This window comes from Rhinolophus hipposideros, assembly GCF_964194185.1.
Source record: "Rhinolophus hipposideros genome assembly, chromosome: 8".
Classification (NCBI taxonomy): domain Eukaryota; kingdom Metazoa; phylum Chordata; class Mammalia; order Chiroptera; family Rhinolophidae; genus Rhinolophus; species Rhinolophus hipposideros.
The window spans coordinates 28,064,108-28,081,588 of NC_138054.1; the positions used below are offsets into that span (position 1 = coordinate 28,064,108).

The 17,481-nt window shown below is 34.6% G+C and overlaps 1 protein-coding gene across 1 annotated transcript in view; it reads right to left on the bottom strand.

Moving 5' to 3' along the window:
• Positions 1–1,045: 1,045 nt before the first annotated feature.
• The window catches only part of ZNF326 (zinc finger protein 326), a 40,905-nt gene continuing 24,469 nt past the window's right edge, over positions 1,046–17,481 (bottom strand). Inside the window, exons 8-12 of the mRNA XM_081054999.1 lie at positions 13,082–13,229; positions 11,346–11,445; positions 9,415–9,545; positions 7,744–7,839; positions 1,046–3,365 (exon numbers count right to left, since the gene is read on the bottom strand). Coding sequence (XP_080911125.1) covers positions 3,000–3,365; positions 7,744–7,839; positions 9,415–9,545; positions 11,346–11,445; positions 13,082–13,229 — 841 coding nt within the window. The 3' untranslated portion in view covers positions 1,046–2,999. The remainder of the gene's footprint in view (positions 3,366–7,743; positions 7,840–9,414; positions 9,546–11,345; positions 11,446–13,081; positions 13,230–17,481) is intronic.

Here is a 17,481-nt window from a genome sequence, read left to right on the forward strand (position 1 = left end):
ATTTCAAGTAGGGGAACAACACAAGAAATGGCCAGTTAAATGGGTCAAGTACTATTCCTGTTATTAAAACTCCACAATATGGTTTAAGAAATAAATAATCTAATGGGGGGAAAAAGAACAAGAACAAGGCCCAGTTTTCTGACTCCCAGAATCTATTAACAAAGGTCATTCCAATTCTTTCTTTCATAAAGTATTATGGAGAATCCGCCAAGCCTATGCCTGCTCACTGAAGGGCAGAATCTCCTGCTTTATGTGGGAGAGGTGTAGGCACTAGGAATTTGTTCGAGAGCCCTATAAATGCTGACCACGACCATCAAAACAACCTGATAGTTATTAAAAATATACCATCTCCAAAGAATATGATCTAGTAAATCTGGAATATAGGTGGCCCTAAATCCTCACTTTCACAAAAATTTAAGAACTACTGCCCTTATGTCTCCTCAGAAAAGCCTCTTCTAATATTTAAGGTGACCTGAAGGATGAATAGTTCACCAAGGAAACCTGACAGGCATAGGTTACAGAAAGTGCAAAGGTCTGGAGGTAGGGAAAGGTTTCATTAAAAACATAATAATAACAAAAGGCCATTATGGCTGGTGGTAAGAACAGTATGATGTAAAGTTGGAAAGCTAGGCCAGGCCTGACTGCCATGATAAGGACTTTGAATTGTGTAGGTACAAGAAGCAGCAGGAGGCTAGCATAATCTGAATTACATTTTTAACAGATTATACTTCTGTGTGGAAAACAGTCTAGCAGGGTCAGAATGGAAGCGAGATTAGTTAACAGCTATTTCAGTAGTCCAGGAAAGAGATGTTGACTCGAGCTGGGTTGGTAACAGCAGAGATGGAAGTGAGGGCAGACGAATTTTGGAAGCAGAAAACACGGACCTTCTGATACATTAGAGGAAGGAGGGGATAAAAAGGGAAGAATATAGGACAATCTCAAGGCATTTGGCTGAAACAACTGTGTAGGTTGTAAGTAATTTTTTTGGCTATTAGAATGAATATTTAGCTTTTAAATAAAAAAGACAAATAATACTTTGATAACAGAAGTTGAAAGGTTATTAAAGATATTATATAAATCCTTATCACAAAAGAATTGGAAATATAAACACTAACAGTCACAACAATTAATCTGCCTGCAAACTAAATTGTCTATCTACAAATTATCCAATAGGATATACATAAATTTGAATTTCGGAATTAAGCACAGTAACAAAATGCACTTCAGTAATACCTTGCAAATAAGCTAGTTTGAATAAAGGTTTTTAGATGTTTCCCACAAAATTACTACTTAGATGTTCTTTCCTATCTCTCATTCTAAAACATTTATTTAGAAGTTGTTATGCAAGATTCTTTTCATACAGGGTTCTTTCCAAAAGTCTCTTAAAAACAAAAAACAACAAAAAAAAAACACCCTACATAGTGCCAAATGAACCCACTAATTTTAACCCAAAGGGATATATTCTCCTTTTACATTAGCCCTTCCACAAATATTTTTTTAAAGGAGAAACAAGAGAGTTGATCAAATCCTAACAGCCCTAAAATCTGAACTCCTGAGCAAAAATGACTTACTTTCTGAAGCCTTTTTAGGTAAATACAGACTCCGAGAAAGGATCCAAACTGCTCTAGTCTTCAACTAAACTTATTTGGCTCCAAATCCTTACAAATGGATGGATATAAATGCCTACTAGATTTTCCCAGCTGCAAGATAAGCAAATCTAGCCCACAATAGTAAACTCATATTGGCCTGAAAAAAAAAAATCTATCTTTAAAAGCTTTGATGTATGCAAAAAAGAGAAATTATCTGTAAAATTCTACAAATGCTCATGCTATCATCCACTAAACATCTTAAAATTACTTAATATACCCATATATTGATTCATTTGGTGCTTCAAAATTTTGACACGCTAATTTCACTGAAAGAGTCTCCCTCTTAAAAGAGGCCAGAGTAAAGATTCAGATCACTGATTTTCAGTGACATATATGGTCATCTGAAAATGGGTCATGTATCAATCTCATCTTCTCTTTTTGAGTACGTAAGCATATGAACTATAAAAAATTATAAAAGGAGAAATATTCAAGAGATAAATAATTCTTTTTTAAAAAAGTGAGTTTACTTCTAGGTTCTTCAGCCAAAAACTGACATGACAAAAGAACACAACTATGAAAAATTATTTGTATTCAAATGTATTTTCAAAAAGATTTCAAGATTTGACACAGGAACAGCGAAAAGAAATGAATTAAAACAAATATAAACAAGGTCAGTTGTAGACTGACATCTATTTGAAATGTTTACAAAATAATTTAGCAATATTTTTTAAAAATATGATGACTGAGGTAAATTTTTTCTTTAATTCAAGTCTTCTCAATCATCTTGAAATACTTGTGAGCTGACCTCATGCATTAAGGCAAACCTGATTTTAAGTACTAATTTAATTGATGAACTGTTTCATTTAAAATTGCTAATCCAGGGAGTTTTTGTAAAAATCATTTTATTGCTACAAAGGGAAACATGGTCACAAAAAGCCTTTTAAGCGTATCTTAACGCAAATTACTATTCAATGTTCAATGCAGTAAAAAAATACACAGAGCACAAAATACTTGCCCCATTTATCTCTTCCAGGGTAAGTATTCAAAACATTAACGCACACTTGAATATATACTCCCAAGAGCAGCATTTAAGTTCAAATGATCAGAATAGATATACTAACAATACATATCTGTTATCCTAACACCGATAAAGTAATAAAAACTAAGCTTAAAAATTATACAAACAATTTATCGAATCTAAGTTTGGTAGCTATAAAAACTAAACTAAAATAGTCTTACTTTTATTTTATTAAACAAATGCCAAACATTTAGAAATTATATAAAACAACTTTTAATGTGTAGAATGCATGCAACATGGGTGTTAACTCTCATATTTTAAACTATTAAAATTCTTACCCTTTCCCACATTAAGACAAATTTAAAGCTTCTTTTAAATCTAATACCTTATATTTAATTTGCTTCATGTTGATCAACAGGGAAGTTGACAGACTCTTCCTTTGCTGCTTCTTCCTCTCCTTGCCCCGCTCCCTCTCCTTCCCCCGCTCCCTCTCCTTCCCCCACTGCCCCTTCTTCCCCCACTGCCCCTTCTTCCCCCACTCCCTCTATGTCCCCCCCTTCTTCTACATTGCCCACTCCCTCTATTCCTCCACCTTCTCCCACTTCCTCCACTTCTTCCACTTCCTCTCCTCCCACTTCCTCTTCTTCTTCCTCTTCCTCCTCCTCTTCAATAGGTTCATCAATCTTTTCTTCCTCCTCTTCATCTCCTTCTATTTGCTGATCTTGAGAATGATCTTGAATTTCAAAAGGATTCTCACCCTAAAAACATGAGAAATAGCTTTTAAAATCAGTCCATTCATTTTTGTGTCAGTGAAATTTTTATTTTCTGTATCATCAAAATAATACTATTTGAAGCTTTTTACTTTAACTTATGACAAATCCACTGAAGATCTGTTGAGTACCTATTCCTACCAATGTAAGTATATACATTACTAAAGTTGTTATTTTTACTCCATAAACTGGAAAGCATCAAAGGCCATATTTTCTTAACTGAATTTCCAAAATTATATACATATACCAGGGGTGCCATAAAAACGTACACAAGTGGACACTTTGGTCAATGTTGCTCAAGCAGTAGTTCGCCATAATCAGAAGTGTCTGGACGCTGATGGTAACCACTTTGAGCACCTCTTGTAATTGCAGAAGTCAAACATGACTTGTATTCATCTTTTGTCATCAGTACATATTGAGTACTACAATTTTAACAGTTTTCCTTTCTTAAAATGTGTATACATTTTTTTAGTACCCTCGATACATGACAAAGGTAAATATATGGGTTTTCACAGAAACTAAGTATATAAAGCAAAGATTTATATTCTACTTAATTATACTAGTAGTCATTGTACTATTGGTGTAGAATATCTTTAAAAACCTCAAATGAAAATCATGTACCTATTAGATATCATGCCTTACTTTTTCTTTTAAAAAGTAGACAAATCTTTAATTCACTAAACATTCAGACACAATTTCATTTTAATATTTTAATTTAAATACTTGAATTATGTATCTGATTAAGTCTCAAAAATGGGACCATATCAAAAGGCTGTATTAATGTAGCAGGAAATGAAGAGGCAATGAAGGTTATTAAACAGGAAAGTATAAGACTTGTGCTACACTTTAAGGTAAATCAGATAGGAATGTGCAGGATGAATTAGAATAGCAAGAGAAGAAACACTAGCGAGGGGGTTGCAATAGCCCCGATTGCTCCCAAAATGGAAGTATAACAGGCCCAGGTCCCACATTCTGAGATTTTAATTTTGTCAAGTAGTGACACCATTAACAAAATAGGTAAAAGAGGATGATGAAGGTGAAGCAGCAGGTACATGCTATATGTAATCAGAATTTCAGATGTCTAAATGCCTAATAGGCAGCTATAAATTTACAGCTCAAAAGAGAAGACAGTTCAGAGTAAGACATTTACATTTGTGAATTGCTTGCACAGAGCGAATAGTGAAGCCAAGGGCATAAATGGGACAGCCAGGGGTGAGGCTGGGGGAGTAAATAGAAAAAATGGGCCTAGAACAAAACACTATGAAAATGCTCACACAGGGGACAGAAGTTAGAAAAGGAACACTCAGTGCAGGAGGAAACCCAGGATAGTAAAATATTATCTGGCAAAACAAAGTTTCAAGAATAAGTGATAGATCAACAATGTCAGGTAACACAAACAGAAAAGAATTGAAAAAAGGTCACTACAGTTGATAATTATTAAAGCTGAGTGAGGGTATTTGAGGGATTTATTAAACTATTCCCTTTACTTTCATAAGTTTAAAATAATAAAGAATAAAACATTTTTTATTTGAAAATTAGGTCTCTGGTAATCTTAGAGCAATTTCAAAAGGATAATATAAGTGAAATACAGCAATGATTGTCCAAAAATTAACTGTCACAATTTCCTGTGAAGCTCTCAAAAAACAAAGGCCCAGGTCCCACATTCTGAGATTTTAATTTTGTCAAGTAATGGAGTTCTTGCTAAAAAAAAAAAAAAAAAACCCACAAATTCCTGAATCAATTTCAGACCTCCTGAATCAAAATTTCCGGGAAAGCAGTCTGGTAACATGCATACTGAAAAGCATTTCAGGAGATATTTATCAGAGAAGTTTAGAAAAACCCTAATTGAGAAGGTCTTTTGGCAGTTTTTTGATTTTCGCCTCACAGGTGATTCTAATTATGTATTTCCAGCTGAGAACTACTAGGTTAAAGAGTGAATAATATACAAGAAGCAAAAAGGCCAAACGCAGGGTAAACTACCTTTTTAAGTATGGTGATAAGAGAAAATAGATGGGGAAGGCGAGAGACTAGGAAAAGTTAAGTCACTTTTAGTTTAGGCAACTCATAAGCATGTCTGGGGATGATAGTAAAACAACGAAAAACAAAATCAGATGCAAGTGAAAAAAAAGATAATTGATGAAACAAAAATCACCATACAGATGAAGGGCAAAAAAGGGTCTTTCCCTTCACAGACAACAATAAAGGTGAGGGAAAGACACATAAATCTACAGCAGAAAGGAGAGAACTATGAAGTTCACATCTAAAGGTCTCAATCTCCCTAAGAGAAAAGAATATGGTAAGTGAGGATGGTAAAGATGAAATATGGAAATGTGAAGAGTGGAAAAGGTTTGAAACAGTCACTATAGAAAGCATATTACATTGACTGGTAATAAGTAAAATTATTATGAATGCAGTGTAAACATGGCAAACACAATAGTCGCACAATTCCATGTTACTCTCCACAAGATAGACAGTAAAGTCACCGTAGATGGCACAGTGGTGGGAACTGGTACATGGCAGAAGAACAGGTAAGTAAGGAATTTTGGAATGGCAGCACTGCATTGTTGTAAGGGCTGACCCGAGGGTCCAGTCCAGAGAGGGAAGGCAGAACAAGATGATACAGCTGGAGAATTGGGAGAAATTGACAAACTGATTATCTTGGACAAAAATTAAAAAAAGTATTTTGTCAGACTGAGAGAACTTGAAAGTGAAAGAGTTTTAAGCTGTGGTCAGAGCTGACGACGAACATTAAATATTCTGGGGAATGACAGCAGGGAACAGAGCAGACCAAATGCTGACCAAAGGGAAATTACTGAGCAATGTGACACTGGTGCTTTTTGAACTTTAATGCACGTGAATCAACTCCTGGTTCATGGGTCGGTCACATTCAGAGTAACAAGGTTCTAGAGGAGTTCTCCTCAGTTCAGGTACTATTTCCCCAACAGGTCCATGAGCAAGACACTCCCACCAGTGATGTCTCTCTTTCAATGAAGTGACACTGAAGTGTAGCCTAAAAACCCTCTGTAGAAATTCTAATTTGTATTCTTCTCTCATTAACGATTACTTTCATACGTCAATAGAAACCATTAACTTCTCAAAAGTTTGTGGCATAGCAAAAATAAAAATTTTAATAAAACTAGTAACTTTTCCTCATGTAGCTATGATGCTTTTATCTTTTTGATGCTGTATCTCCCACAAAACTGGATCTCAAATGGGGCTGCCTCGCTTTTTAAAAGTGCTGTCAAGAATATATATACAGTGACAAATATGATTAACAAATCAGAAAATAGGCCCCGTAATTACGGACAAACCAAAAGAACTGAGATTTATTCAGCTGGAAGTCACTTGGTTGAGGGATAATTTTGTGCTCATTAAGTATGTATCAGGTTTCTTCACAGAGCATCTGTTAATCGCCACAACAGCCAAAATAAACAAAACTTCTCTCATGTATAAAACATTTAGTTACTAATAGATATAAGAAATTTTTGCAAATTTTCCACATAGGAGCTCTTCAGTATAAAATGATTTAAAAGAGGTATTATAAAGACTCAAAAACTAACCTCTAAAATTTATTTCTATTAGTTCCTGATTAATAATTTCTTATTTGTACAGTAAGTTTCCATAACATGTAAAGAAGAATTACCTCAGTGGTACATGGCAAAAATTGTGAGAAGCAGTGGGCCAGGTATACCTAACTGATCACATCTGAGTTTCCTACGGTTAGGCCTCCTGATTCCATGAGGGAGCTTTTTCTGAAGCAACAAATCTAACCTCTTGCTTCCCTTCCAACTTTATCCAAGGAAGAAGAATGACTTATCCAACTAGTATGCTTGGAAGAAGATATCGAGCATGCACAACTCAATCCCTTCTGGGTCCCTTCTTTGGAATCTTCCTAGCAATAAAAAGGGTACCTTCTAGTCTATGTCATGTGGTAAACTAGGGGAAACCTGTTGCTGTCCAGCTGAACCAGTAACAGAGGTTGGGTGGACATAAGCCTATCTAAGTTAGGAGTGAAATCTTAGAAGGTCCACAGTAATTGTACATCTAACACATATCCTTCAAGACATCCTTTTTCTAAAAATCAAAAATAAAGTCAACATTTTGATCTTCTATCAAACTCCTTTGTATCTCTCAAATGATTCAGAGCTAGAAAGGGGTTGAGAGGAATGGCTTTTTGCTCCCTCCCCCCACAAATCCCAACAATTTAGAAAAAAGATGTTTTACCTATATACAAGATACCAAGTAAAATGTTCTGCCTAATGTTTTACTATATTTAAATATGACAAAGACTTACTACGTTCACCATTTAACTATTATAATACTATAATATATGTAACTGAAAAAAGTTCATGCCCCAACATCTTACCTTAACAAAACGTTCATATCGTGCCTTCACTATTGGATTATTTAAAATGCTTGTAGCAGTCAAGACACTTTCTCTTTTTATTTGTTCCTTATAAGCCTACGAAAAATAGAACACACTGAGGTACTTGAAAAACATACCATGAGAAATATTTCCATAATTAAAATGACACTGTATGCTCAAATCCTTAGATTTAAATGATTTATTTTCTGGCAAATTAAGCTATAAAGCAACAATAGCTACTGTGACCACAATGTAAATCATCTATGGATTAAAACAATGGAGACTCAATGAGCAGATCACCTTCAACAAAACACACCCAGTCACCAGATAGTGTAAGTCTAGTAGTTCTAGTAGGCAGTTGTTTTCTCTCCTGTCTACTCTACAGCCACTTCCCCCTGTGTCAACTTCTCCGAAGGTCTTATATTAAAACAAGACTGGGTATTATATTATATTATATTATATTATATTATAGTATAGTATAGTATAGTATATTATAACCTGGTCTTATTTTAATATAACATAAGACCAGATCTTATATTAATTTTTACTCCAAAAGACGCATTAGAGCTGATGGCCTGGCTAGGTCTTATTTTTGGGAAAACACAGTACTAATTTTTATGCGATCAAAAAGAATGGTTTTTCATACAGTTAGAGTAATTAATCTACCTCTGGGCTGTAGCTATCACAAGACTACTATACAAAGGAGAGATGGTAATAACATCGAATGTCTAGTTGTTAAAAGGTGTCAAGGGAATATCGAAAGTGAAGACAAAGATTTTAAAAAGACTATGTGCTCAAAGTAGCTTTAAAAAGTCTTAAAAGGTCTGAGTTAAATGAGGTTCACTTCAACACAAAATATGAATTTAAGACCCAGGTATGTTCTACTTAAAACTTATAGTCTTTAATATTAGAATTTTAAAATTTGCTTCTCAAACTTATATTGCACAATATATATTTTTATTTGAAATAAATTTGACTAAATAAAAGCAACCCATATAGAAGCAGAAAATGCTAACCAAAAATAAAATAGTAAATTCTTCTAGTATTTTTGAGTAAATTCTATTCAAAAATGTAATAATATATAACTGATAATCATACTTTTTAAATTTATTTTTCCCAGCCATCAGAAAAATGTTATAATCAAATATTTTCTTTCTTTTCACACACACACACACACACACACACACACACACACACACACTCTCTCTCTCTCTCTCTCTCTCTCCCTCTCATAAAACCACTGTGTACCAACTTAAAAAAAAATGTTAATAAAAAGAACAGTGCAACAACAGCTATGATTTCCTGAATGCCTACTACGTGCCAGGCACTATTTTAAGTGTTTTTTATACTTTAATTAACCTAATCCTTAAACAGTCACATAAGAGAAGAATGATCATCCATCCCCACTTTACAGATACGAGAAACTCAGACAAAAGTTAATTTACTTATTTAACATGTTATGTACCGAACCATAACTCAAACCCAGAAAGTCTTGCTCCAGAGCCCACAACCTTAACTATGTTACACTGCCTCTCTAGGTATCTTTAATTATTTACACAAGAGATTAATAGGATTGTACACAAGTAGGCAGGTGTGAAACAATAGCCTTTAAAGGGCAATAAGGGGTTGATGAATAATTAAATGATTTCATTAAGACAGATCAAAACTTACCTGCTTCCCTTTGATATGATCAGGAGACTTTAAGTGCTGCTGAACTGAACTATGTAAAGCAGGGATATACACACTACAGGCACTGCAGTGAACAGTCTCCACTTTCATCATGTGATCATCTGCAGTAACACCTACAAGAGAAATCCCATTATTAGTAAGAAAAGAAATGATTCACATATTCTTATTTCTGACAAATCAAATTTTACTCTTTCATTTCCAGAATTATGTATACCACTCCTTCCCAAAAAAAGGACTGGAATATGCAGGTTTACAGATTATATACCTACAGATTACGGATAACAGGTTAAAATTATAAAATTACATTATATTTCCTAATCATGTTATATAATCACTCTCTGAAGCCTGTAAGTCAATCCCCAAAGTGTAATATAAAACAAATGTGATTTTGTACTAAAATAAGGATTTCTATGATTATGAATGTGAGTGGGTAGGGATGGGGAAAAGATGTCAAAGTTGGATTCATAAGGAACAAAAATCAGTATATCTGGGGCACACAGTACAAAAAAGGTGAGAACAGAGAAAAATGAGAAAAGAGAGAAAGAGAGAGGCCTAGGTCATGGAGAGCTTTTTGTGCCATGCCTAGGAATTTGAACTTCACCCTGTAGAGAATGGGGAAGCCATTGAAAATTCCTGAAGCAATGAAAACTTGTAGTAGAATTTGGGATAAGAAAGACTGGAAGTAAGAAAACTCAATAGGGAAATACCATATTATCAAAAGAACATATAAAGATTTGAACAAATGTAATAGTTAAAGAGGATGTAAAGAAATAGATTTGGTAGATATTTAAAGCTAGAACCCAAAGCACACAATCCTACAGATATGAGTAAGTTAAAAGTTTTAAGTGTTTAGATTAACTTCGTATTTCTGACTTTGATGGTGGGGCCACTTTCCAAGATAAATAAAAGAGATATTTGTTGAATTTTTGTTTTGTTTTGTTTTATTTAAGAGATGGAGGATGCTCAAAGAAAGGATAAACTTTTTGGACATGGTGATTTTGTGGGACTGTTGAAGAAAGATGTCAATAGGCAGTTGGATATATATTTGAGTCCAGAAGAGAAATCTATGCTACAGATGTATAAGTAATTAACAAAAATGTCAATTTAAGCTCTGTAAGTAAATGAATTCATAAGGATGGAACATAAAGAGATGATAATGGGACTAATGACAGAATACTGGGAAATACCAATTTCTAAAAGCCTGGTAGAGAAAGAAAAGCACAAAAAGTAAAAAATGACAAAGGAATCAGAGAACATCAGGGCAATGAGATACCACAAAACCCTAGGGAAGAAACGGAATCATGAAGAATAAAGTTATCAGGGCAAAACGTTGCAGAAGTAAGAATGATTCAAAAGAATCTACTGAAGTTGGTACTGGTACCCTGTCAGAGCAGTTGCAGTAAACTCCCGGTTGTCCACTGTGGGTAAAGTAATAAATGGGAAGTGAAGAAACAGAGACCACTGTGGACTATGCTTAAAGAAGCGTGGTTGTTTAAAGAGAAAAGTAGATTTTAGGTGAATTAGTGTGTTTTTCTTTGGTGGAGGGGTTGTTTGGGTTTGTTTGTTTGTTATTAAGAATACAGGCTTCAGAGAGGAGATCCAAAACAAAGGAAAGACTGAAAAACAGGAGCAAAAATCCTTAAGGAAATGAGAAGGGTAAGAGAGACAGAGGACAGACTGGTAGAGAAGTAACGCTAATTTTTCCTCTAAAATTGAAATGAAAGACAGACGGGTAAAGTAGTGATAAATTTGAAAGCATGAGAACAGGAAGTCAAAGGAGTTCATTTGTGAAAGCCACTCAGGGCTACCACATATAACTACGTACTGTATCATTCTAGAGGGCATCACTTACATTGAAATAGGTTATGGTATGTAAAATATACATGTAAATTTCTAAAACCATTTGTACTTACCTTCCATAACATCTTTTTCAATTATTTTGACTACTTCCGTTTGATTATTTGTCTGTTGCTTACGAATAGATGTTTTCTTGAATTTATTCACCATACATTCCTAGAAAACAAAATAGGAAGAATCCAAAAAGTTATCAGTGAGCACTTAGTATGCGCTTACCACCAAGCTCAGCCTATGGAAGGTAACGATATCTGTTTTATAAGAACTAATATCTGTTCTCAGGAGCCTACAATTTAATTGAAAGACTATCATAAAGTATAAGGAAACTACAAAAAATATTCACTTTTTTAAAAATCTATTTTAGGCATACAGAGTAAAGAGAGCTGACTAGTCAAGAAGTCTTCTCTGGGCAGGTGAGGACTTAAATCCTAAACGACAGGAACCAATTAAGGAATGAAATTACAGAAAACTATAATTAAGGGACATAATTCTGCAAGGATATAGAGGAGTGAACGACTATTGTATGTCTTCTAACTTTCTAACAATTCCATCTCTTCTGCCCATATTAATTGTATATACAATTAGCAGTCCAGCTCTCGTACCTTCCTCAAGCATCTCTGGCCCCAACTATTGTCCCTTACTTCAACACCCTTCTGTCTGTACTATCATTCTTGGCTCTTCCACTTAACTATGTCATCTGTGCATGTGTGTGTATGTTCTGTTTTCAATTATTGTCAGTTCACTGACGGTAGTGCCTGTGTCTTCAATGCCTGCACAGAACATTGAAGTATTTCATAAGTATTCGAGAAAAACTGTTGCATTGATGACCACACACTCATTATACAAAGGACACCAAACAGACATCTGCTCTCTGGTTCTGAATTCACCTTCTGTTACTTACTATGTCACAACTGCTCTGAGCGTAATCCTTCATGATATAAAGGAGCTGTTAAGAGGCTCAAATGAAATATTAAAGTACCCAGCACAACACCACATCCATAGATGATAGCTGATTCTACACCAATAAACAGTTAAAGGAATTTTTTTTCCTGACATCTCTACCAGAAATTACTGTGAAAAACTTAAAATGTTCTCTCAGGGGCCGGCCTGGTGGCTCAGGCGGTTAGAGCTCCGTGCTCCTAACTCCGAAGGCTGCTGGTTCGAGTCCCATATGGGCCAGTGGGCTCTCAACCACAAGGTTGCCAGTTCAATTCCTCGAGTCCCGCAAGGGATGGTGGGCAGCTTCCCCTGCAACTAAAATTGAACACGGCACCTTGAGCTGAGCTGCCGCTGAGCTCTCAGATGGCCCAGTTGGTTGGAGCACGTCCTCTCAACCACAATGCCAGTTCGACTCCCTCAAGGGATGGTGGGCTGTGCCCCCTGCAACTAGAAAAATGGCAACTGGACCTGGAGCTGAGCTGCGCCCTTCACAACTAAGACTGAAAGGACAACAACTTGAAGCTGAACGGCACCCTCCACAACTAACATTGAAAGGACAAGAACTTGACTTGGAAAAAAAGTCCTGGAAGTACACACTGTTCCCCAATAAAGTCCTGTTCCCCTTCCCTCCAATAAAATCTTTAAAAAAAAAAAAAAAATGTCCTCTCAAATAACAAATCTAAATTCAATTACAGAGGAGGAATTCACATCTAATTCTGGGCTAATTTTAAAACAACTCTCTTTAAGTAGAGAGAATCAAAATTTTAGAAAACATAAAATAGGAGATGGAGAACTATAAAAAAATAAGAAATTGAAATCAGATAAAGTGTTTTTCACTTCAAAAACAGCTACTTACATGCAAAAACTCCATAACTACTTTATCAAACTTAGTTTGTTTCTGAATATGATCTAATGTTTCCTGGTGTGAAGAACTTTCCAGATGCAGTTCAATATCTTTTTCTTCAAACGTTCGAAATTTACAAAATGAACATGTGAATGCCATTCTATAAGGAAAAAAAAGTTTTTAATTATTACCTCATTTACTTACAAAGAGTTCATAAAAATGTAACAATGAAATTAATTTTACCAGCATCAATGATTTCCTTTCTCCCATTTTATGGTTGATTTTAATTTAGCTTAAGTCAGAAAAAATAGTATTTCTTTTTAAGTAGTTGGACAATACTGTCATTATACTACTTTGCATTTCTGGCCCTCTCTGGAGCTTCTGGGCATGAAAGATGGAATCAGTGTAGCTACTTTATCTAGTCCTAAACTCTCCACTTCAGCCTAGACCAGTTAGGAACTCAAAGCAAACCCCAAGAAATATCAATTTCCAAAGTTTCACTACTTGTTTTACACTCTGTTCCATTCTCAAGCTTCCAAACTACTAAGGTATCAACGCAGCCAAGTGTAACACCAGACAACCATAATTCACTCCGTTGGAGCTCCTGGGTGATCAAACATCCTGTTCCCTAAAGACTACTTCAGGATGACTAATAGGCCTGAACAAATGCACGCATTTACAAGTTCAGGAGCCATCCCAGAATGAATCCTCCACTCCTCTCATTTAATTGTTCCTACCTTAAGTATTATTTCCTTTCCTTGAATTGTGACAACAGTTTCCTAACTGATTTCTGTGTCTCCAGTCTTCATTTTCCAGTTAATTCCTTATACTATTGGATTTATTTTCCTGGTTAAGAGTATAGGATCTGGAATTAACTGCTGGGTTTACATCCTAGCCCCCTTATGTGAACTTGGACAAGTTACTTAACTTCTCTGGGCCTTGGTTTTATTACCTTAATGAGATAAGAACCCTCACAGGTGTACTGTGAGATTTTAAAAATACATATAAAGCCCTTACAACAGTTCCTGGCACACAGTAATTATTCAATTAATTACTGTTACTTCCTAAAGGAGGCAACAATAGCACATATACTGCTCAAAAGGCTTCACTGGCTCCTTAAGACTCAAAAACAAAAATAAAATAAAGTCAAAATACTTTCAGTTGCCATTTAGGAAAGTTCTTAATCTCTCCTATCTTTCTGGTTTTACCCTGTAATACCTTTAACAGTATTTGGCACATAGTACCGTGTGTCCCCGAAAATAAGACCTAGCAGGACCATCAGCTCTAATGCGTCTTATGTTATATTAATTTTTGCTCCAAAAGACACATTAGGGCTCATGGTCTGGCTGGGTCTTGTTTTCAGGGATTTTCAGCATGTCTTCATTAAATGTTTTAATTAGATTACACCTTTCACCCCACTACAGTCATTTTCAATTTACATAGGTTTCCATTTCCTAAATATCAGTGAAACATTCCTATTTCTTTATTTTCTTACCTCAAGCCATGACCTCTACCTGAGCTGCCTAACAATTCCTACTGCAACCCTACCTACCATTTTTAAATCTGTTCCGATCCAATGATCTGTTTCCCTGATTTCCCTGCATTCCTGTGTAGAAGTCGTCTCCTGCAGGACTTCATACTTCTCTTGGCACTATTCCCCATGTATTGCTTGTCTACACCTCTCTCAAACCATCCCTGTCTCCCCAGGATCCCTTACATTTCCATCCTCTTTATTATATTGATAGTATTCAAATATTCAAAAAATATATATCATAAGAATATTTACTGTCAATCTCTTATCCTAACTCAAAGTAAAACTACTTTGATAAAATAATTTGAGACTATTTTAAAGGATTCTTATCCTAAAATGACAATTTAATTGAACTGATTCTTTCGGTTGTCATCAGGTTTATATTTCGAATTATGGAGAAAGCAGCTAAATGAAACTTTTTGATTTTTATTTTCTCCAAGTCACAATATATACTATATTAACATGCATATAACATATCCAAATCTGTAATTTAAATGGGTAAAATATTCATAGGGTAATCAAATAGAGAAATTAATCTTATAATGTAAAATTATCTTTGGACCCCTATACATCTGATACAGTGTTCATTTCCATTTATTTCCACACCAAAGTCACTAACCCTTGCCAAAAGAAGGAATGATATCAGAGTGAGAGATACTCACAAGGACCAAAAAGTAGCTACCTCTTAAAACTAAAACTTTTTGAGTTAGTTCTTAGTAAGCTTAATCCTATTGTTTCTCAGGTCCCAACAAATCAGGAGTAACAAACCAGAAAAAGCTAGCTAAAGGTTATTAAAGCTGGACACAAAGATTACAAAATGCCTAAGCAGACTAAAATCAAAGATACTCACTCTTTAAACAAACAAAAAAATCTGGAAATAAGATGCAACTCAATTTTCTTTTACTACATTTTACATACATAAAACCAATATATACGTTAAAACCAAGTAATAACAAAGTATCCTGTTTTATATGGAACTCATTCATTTTAAAAATACCTCCATAAAAAGGTTTGCAGATTCCTCCTTAAAATGTTATCTTTTGAACTAAGGTAAAGTTTTAAACAACTAGAAAATGCACTTATGTGAAATGTTTCAAGCTATACAAATAAGTTAACTTTTATAGAGCAAAAATACGTTTTGAATGGGAAAAACAATGATTTTACTTTTTAAATTTTATATTCTTTATTTCCCTAGCATAAGCAGTACCAGCTCAGATTTCAGAGAAAAAAAGATGAAACAAATTGTCTTTTTAAAAAACTTTCCGGGCGGCCAGATGGCTGTTGGTTAGAGCCCGAGCTCTGAACAACAGGGCTGCCAGTTCAATTCCCACATGAGCCAGTGAGCCCCGCCCTCCACAACAAGAGCTGCCGCTGAGCCTCCTGAGGGGCGACCAGGTGGCTCAGTCGGTTAAAGAGGGAGCTCTCAACAACAAATTTGGCGGTTCAATTCCTGCATGGGATGGTGGGCTGCAACTAAGACTGAAAATGGTGACTAGACTTGGAGCTGAGCTGCACCCTCCACAACTAGACTGAAGGACAACTGATGGGTTCTGGAAAAACACACCGTTTCCCAATAAAAATTTTTTTAAAAAAAGAAAAAACTTTTCTAGTAATCTTTTTTTCCTGTGCATAACTTTACATTTTGTATATATTTTCTATTTTGCCTCCATTTGTTCCATGTTATTACAGGCTTTATAACTTTCATTTTTAACAATGGTATAAGACCCCATTATGAGATGCGCTTACATACACTTGATCACATGCTATTGCTGGTATTTGTTTCATGTTTGGAGGTATTATAAATAATGTTGTAATGGGCATCTTTGTAAACTCTGTATTTTTAGGTTATTTTCTTGGAGATATCAATGAGTTTAAAAAAACTCAAGACATTTAAAACTGCTAAATTGTCTGCTAGTAATTATCACTCGTTGTATTACAGTCATTGGCAAATTATGTGCCCTTTGACTGTTTCCTAGTTAGTAAACCAATTATTTGTTTTCTCCTTGTTAATAAAATGTTATCTCATTATTTAAATTTTCAGTTTATTTAACTGACAGTGAGTTTTAGCATTTTCCCTAAATTATTACGTTTCCCTGAAAATGAGACCTAGCCGGACCATCAGCTCTAATGCGTCTTTTGCAGCAAACATGAATATAAGACCCGGTATTTATTATTATATTATATTATATTATATTACTTTACATTATATTATATATTATATTATACTATGTTATATTATACCCAGTCTCATATTATATAAGACCCGGTCTCATTTTACTATTATATAAGACCGGGTCTTATATTAATTTTTGCTCCAAAAGATGCATTAGAGCTGATGGTCCAGCTAGGTCTTATTTTTGGGGAAACACAGTAGCTGTTGTTCTTTCACCAAATTATGTATCAAGCATCTTATTTCCCTACTTTTCAAAAAATTCTGGTCAGGTGATATTTATCTAACTTAGACATTAATCTCATGTTTATAATATTTTCCAAGTCTGTTTGCTTTCAAGTTTTTAATTTTTATTTAAACAAATCTGGTCATCAATTCCTTTGTAACTTATTCTAGAACTTTTAAGCCTTAAAAAAAAAATCTTGCAGAGATTAAAATATGCCATTTTATTTTCCTGTTATTTGCTACTTTTTACGTTTTTTAATTAATCTGGATTCATCCTTGCTGGTTTGAGAAAAGGATCTAAACCATTTTTCTTGCTACTGTTCAGTTGTTCAAGCAATTCCCCTTTCATTTGCATTTTGTTCTTTATTACATATTATTCTTATAAATAATACATTTGTTTACAGGTTAATTATGTTGCACTGATTACTTTTTTCTAGTACCACATATTTTTAACTATTACAGCTTTCTAATGTTTCAATATCTAGA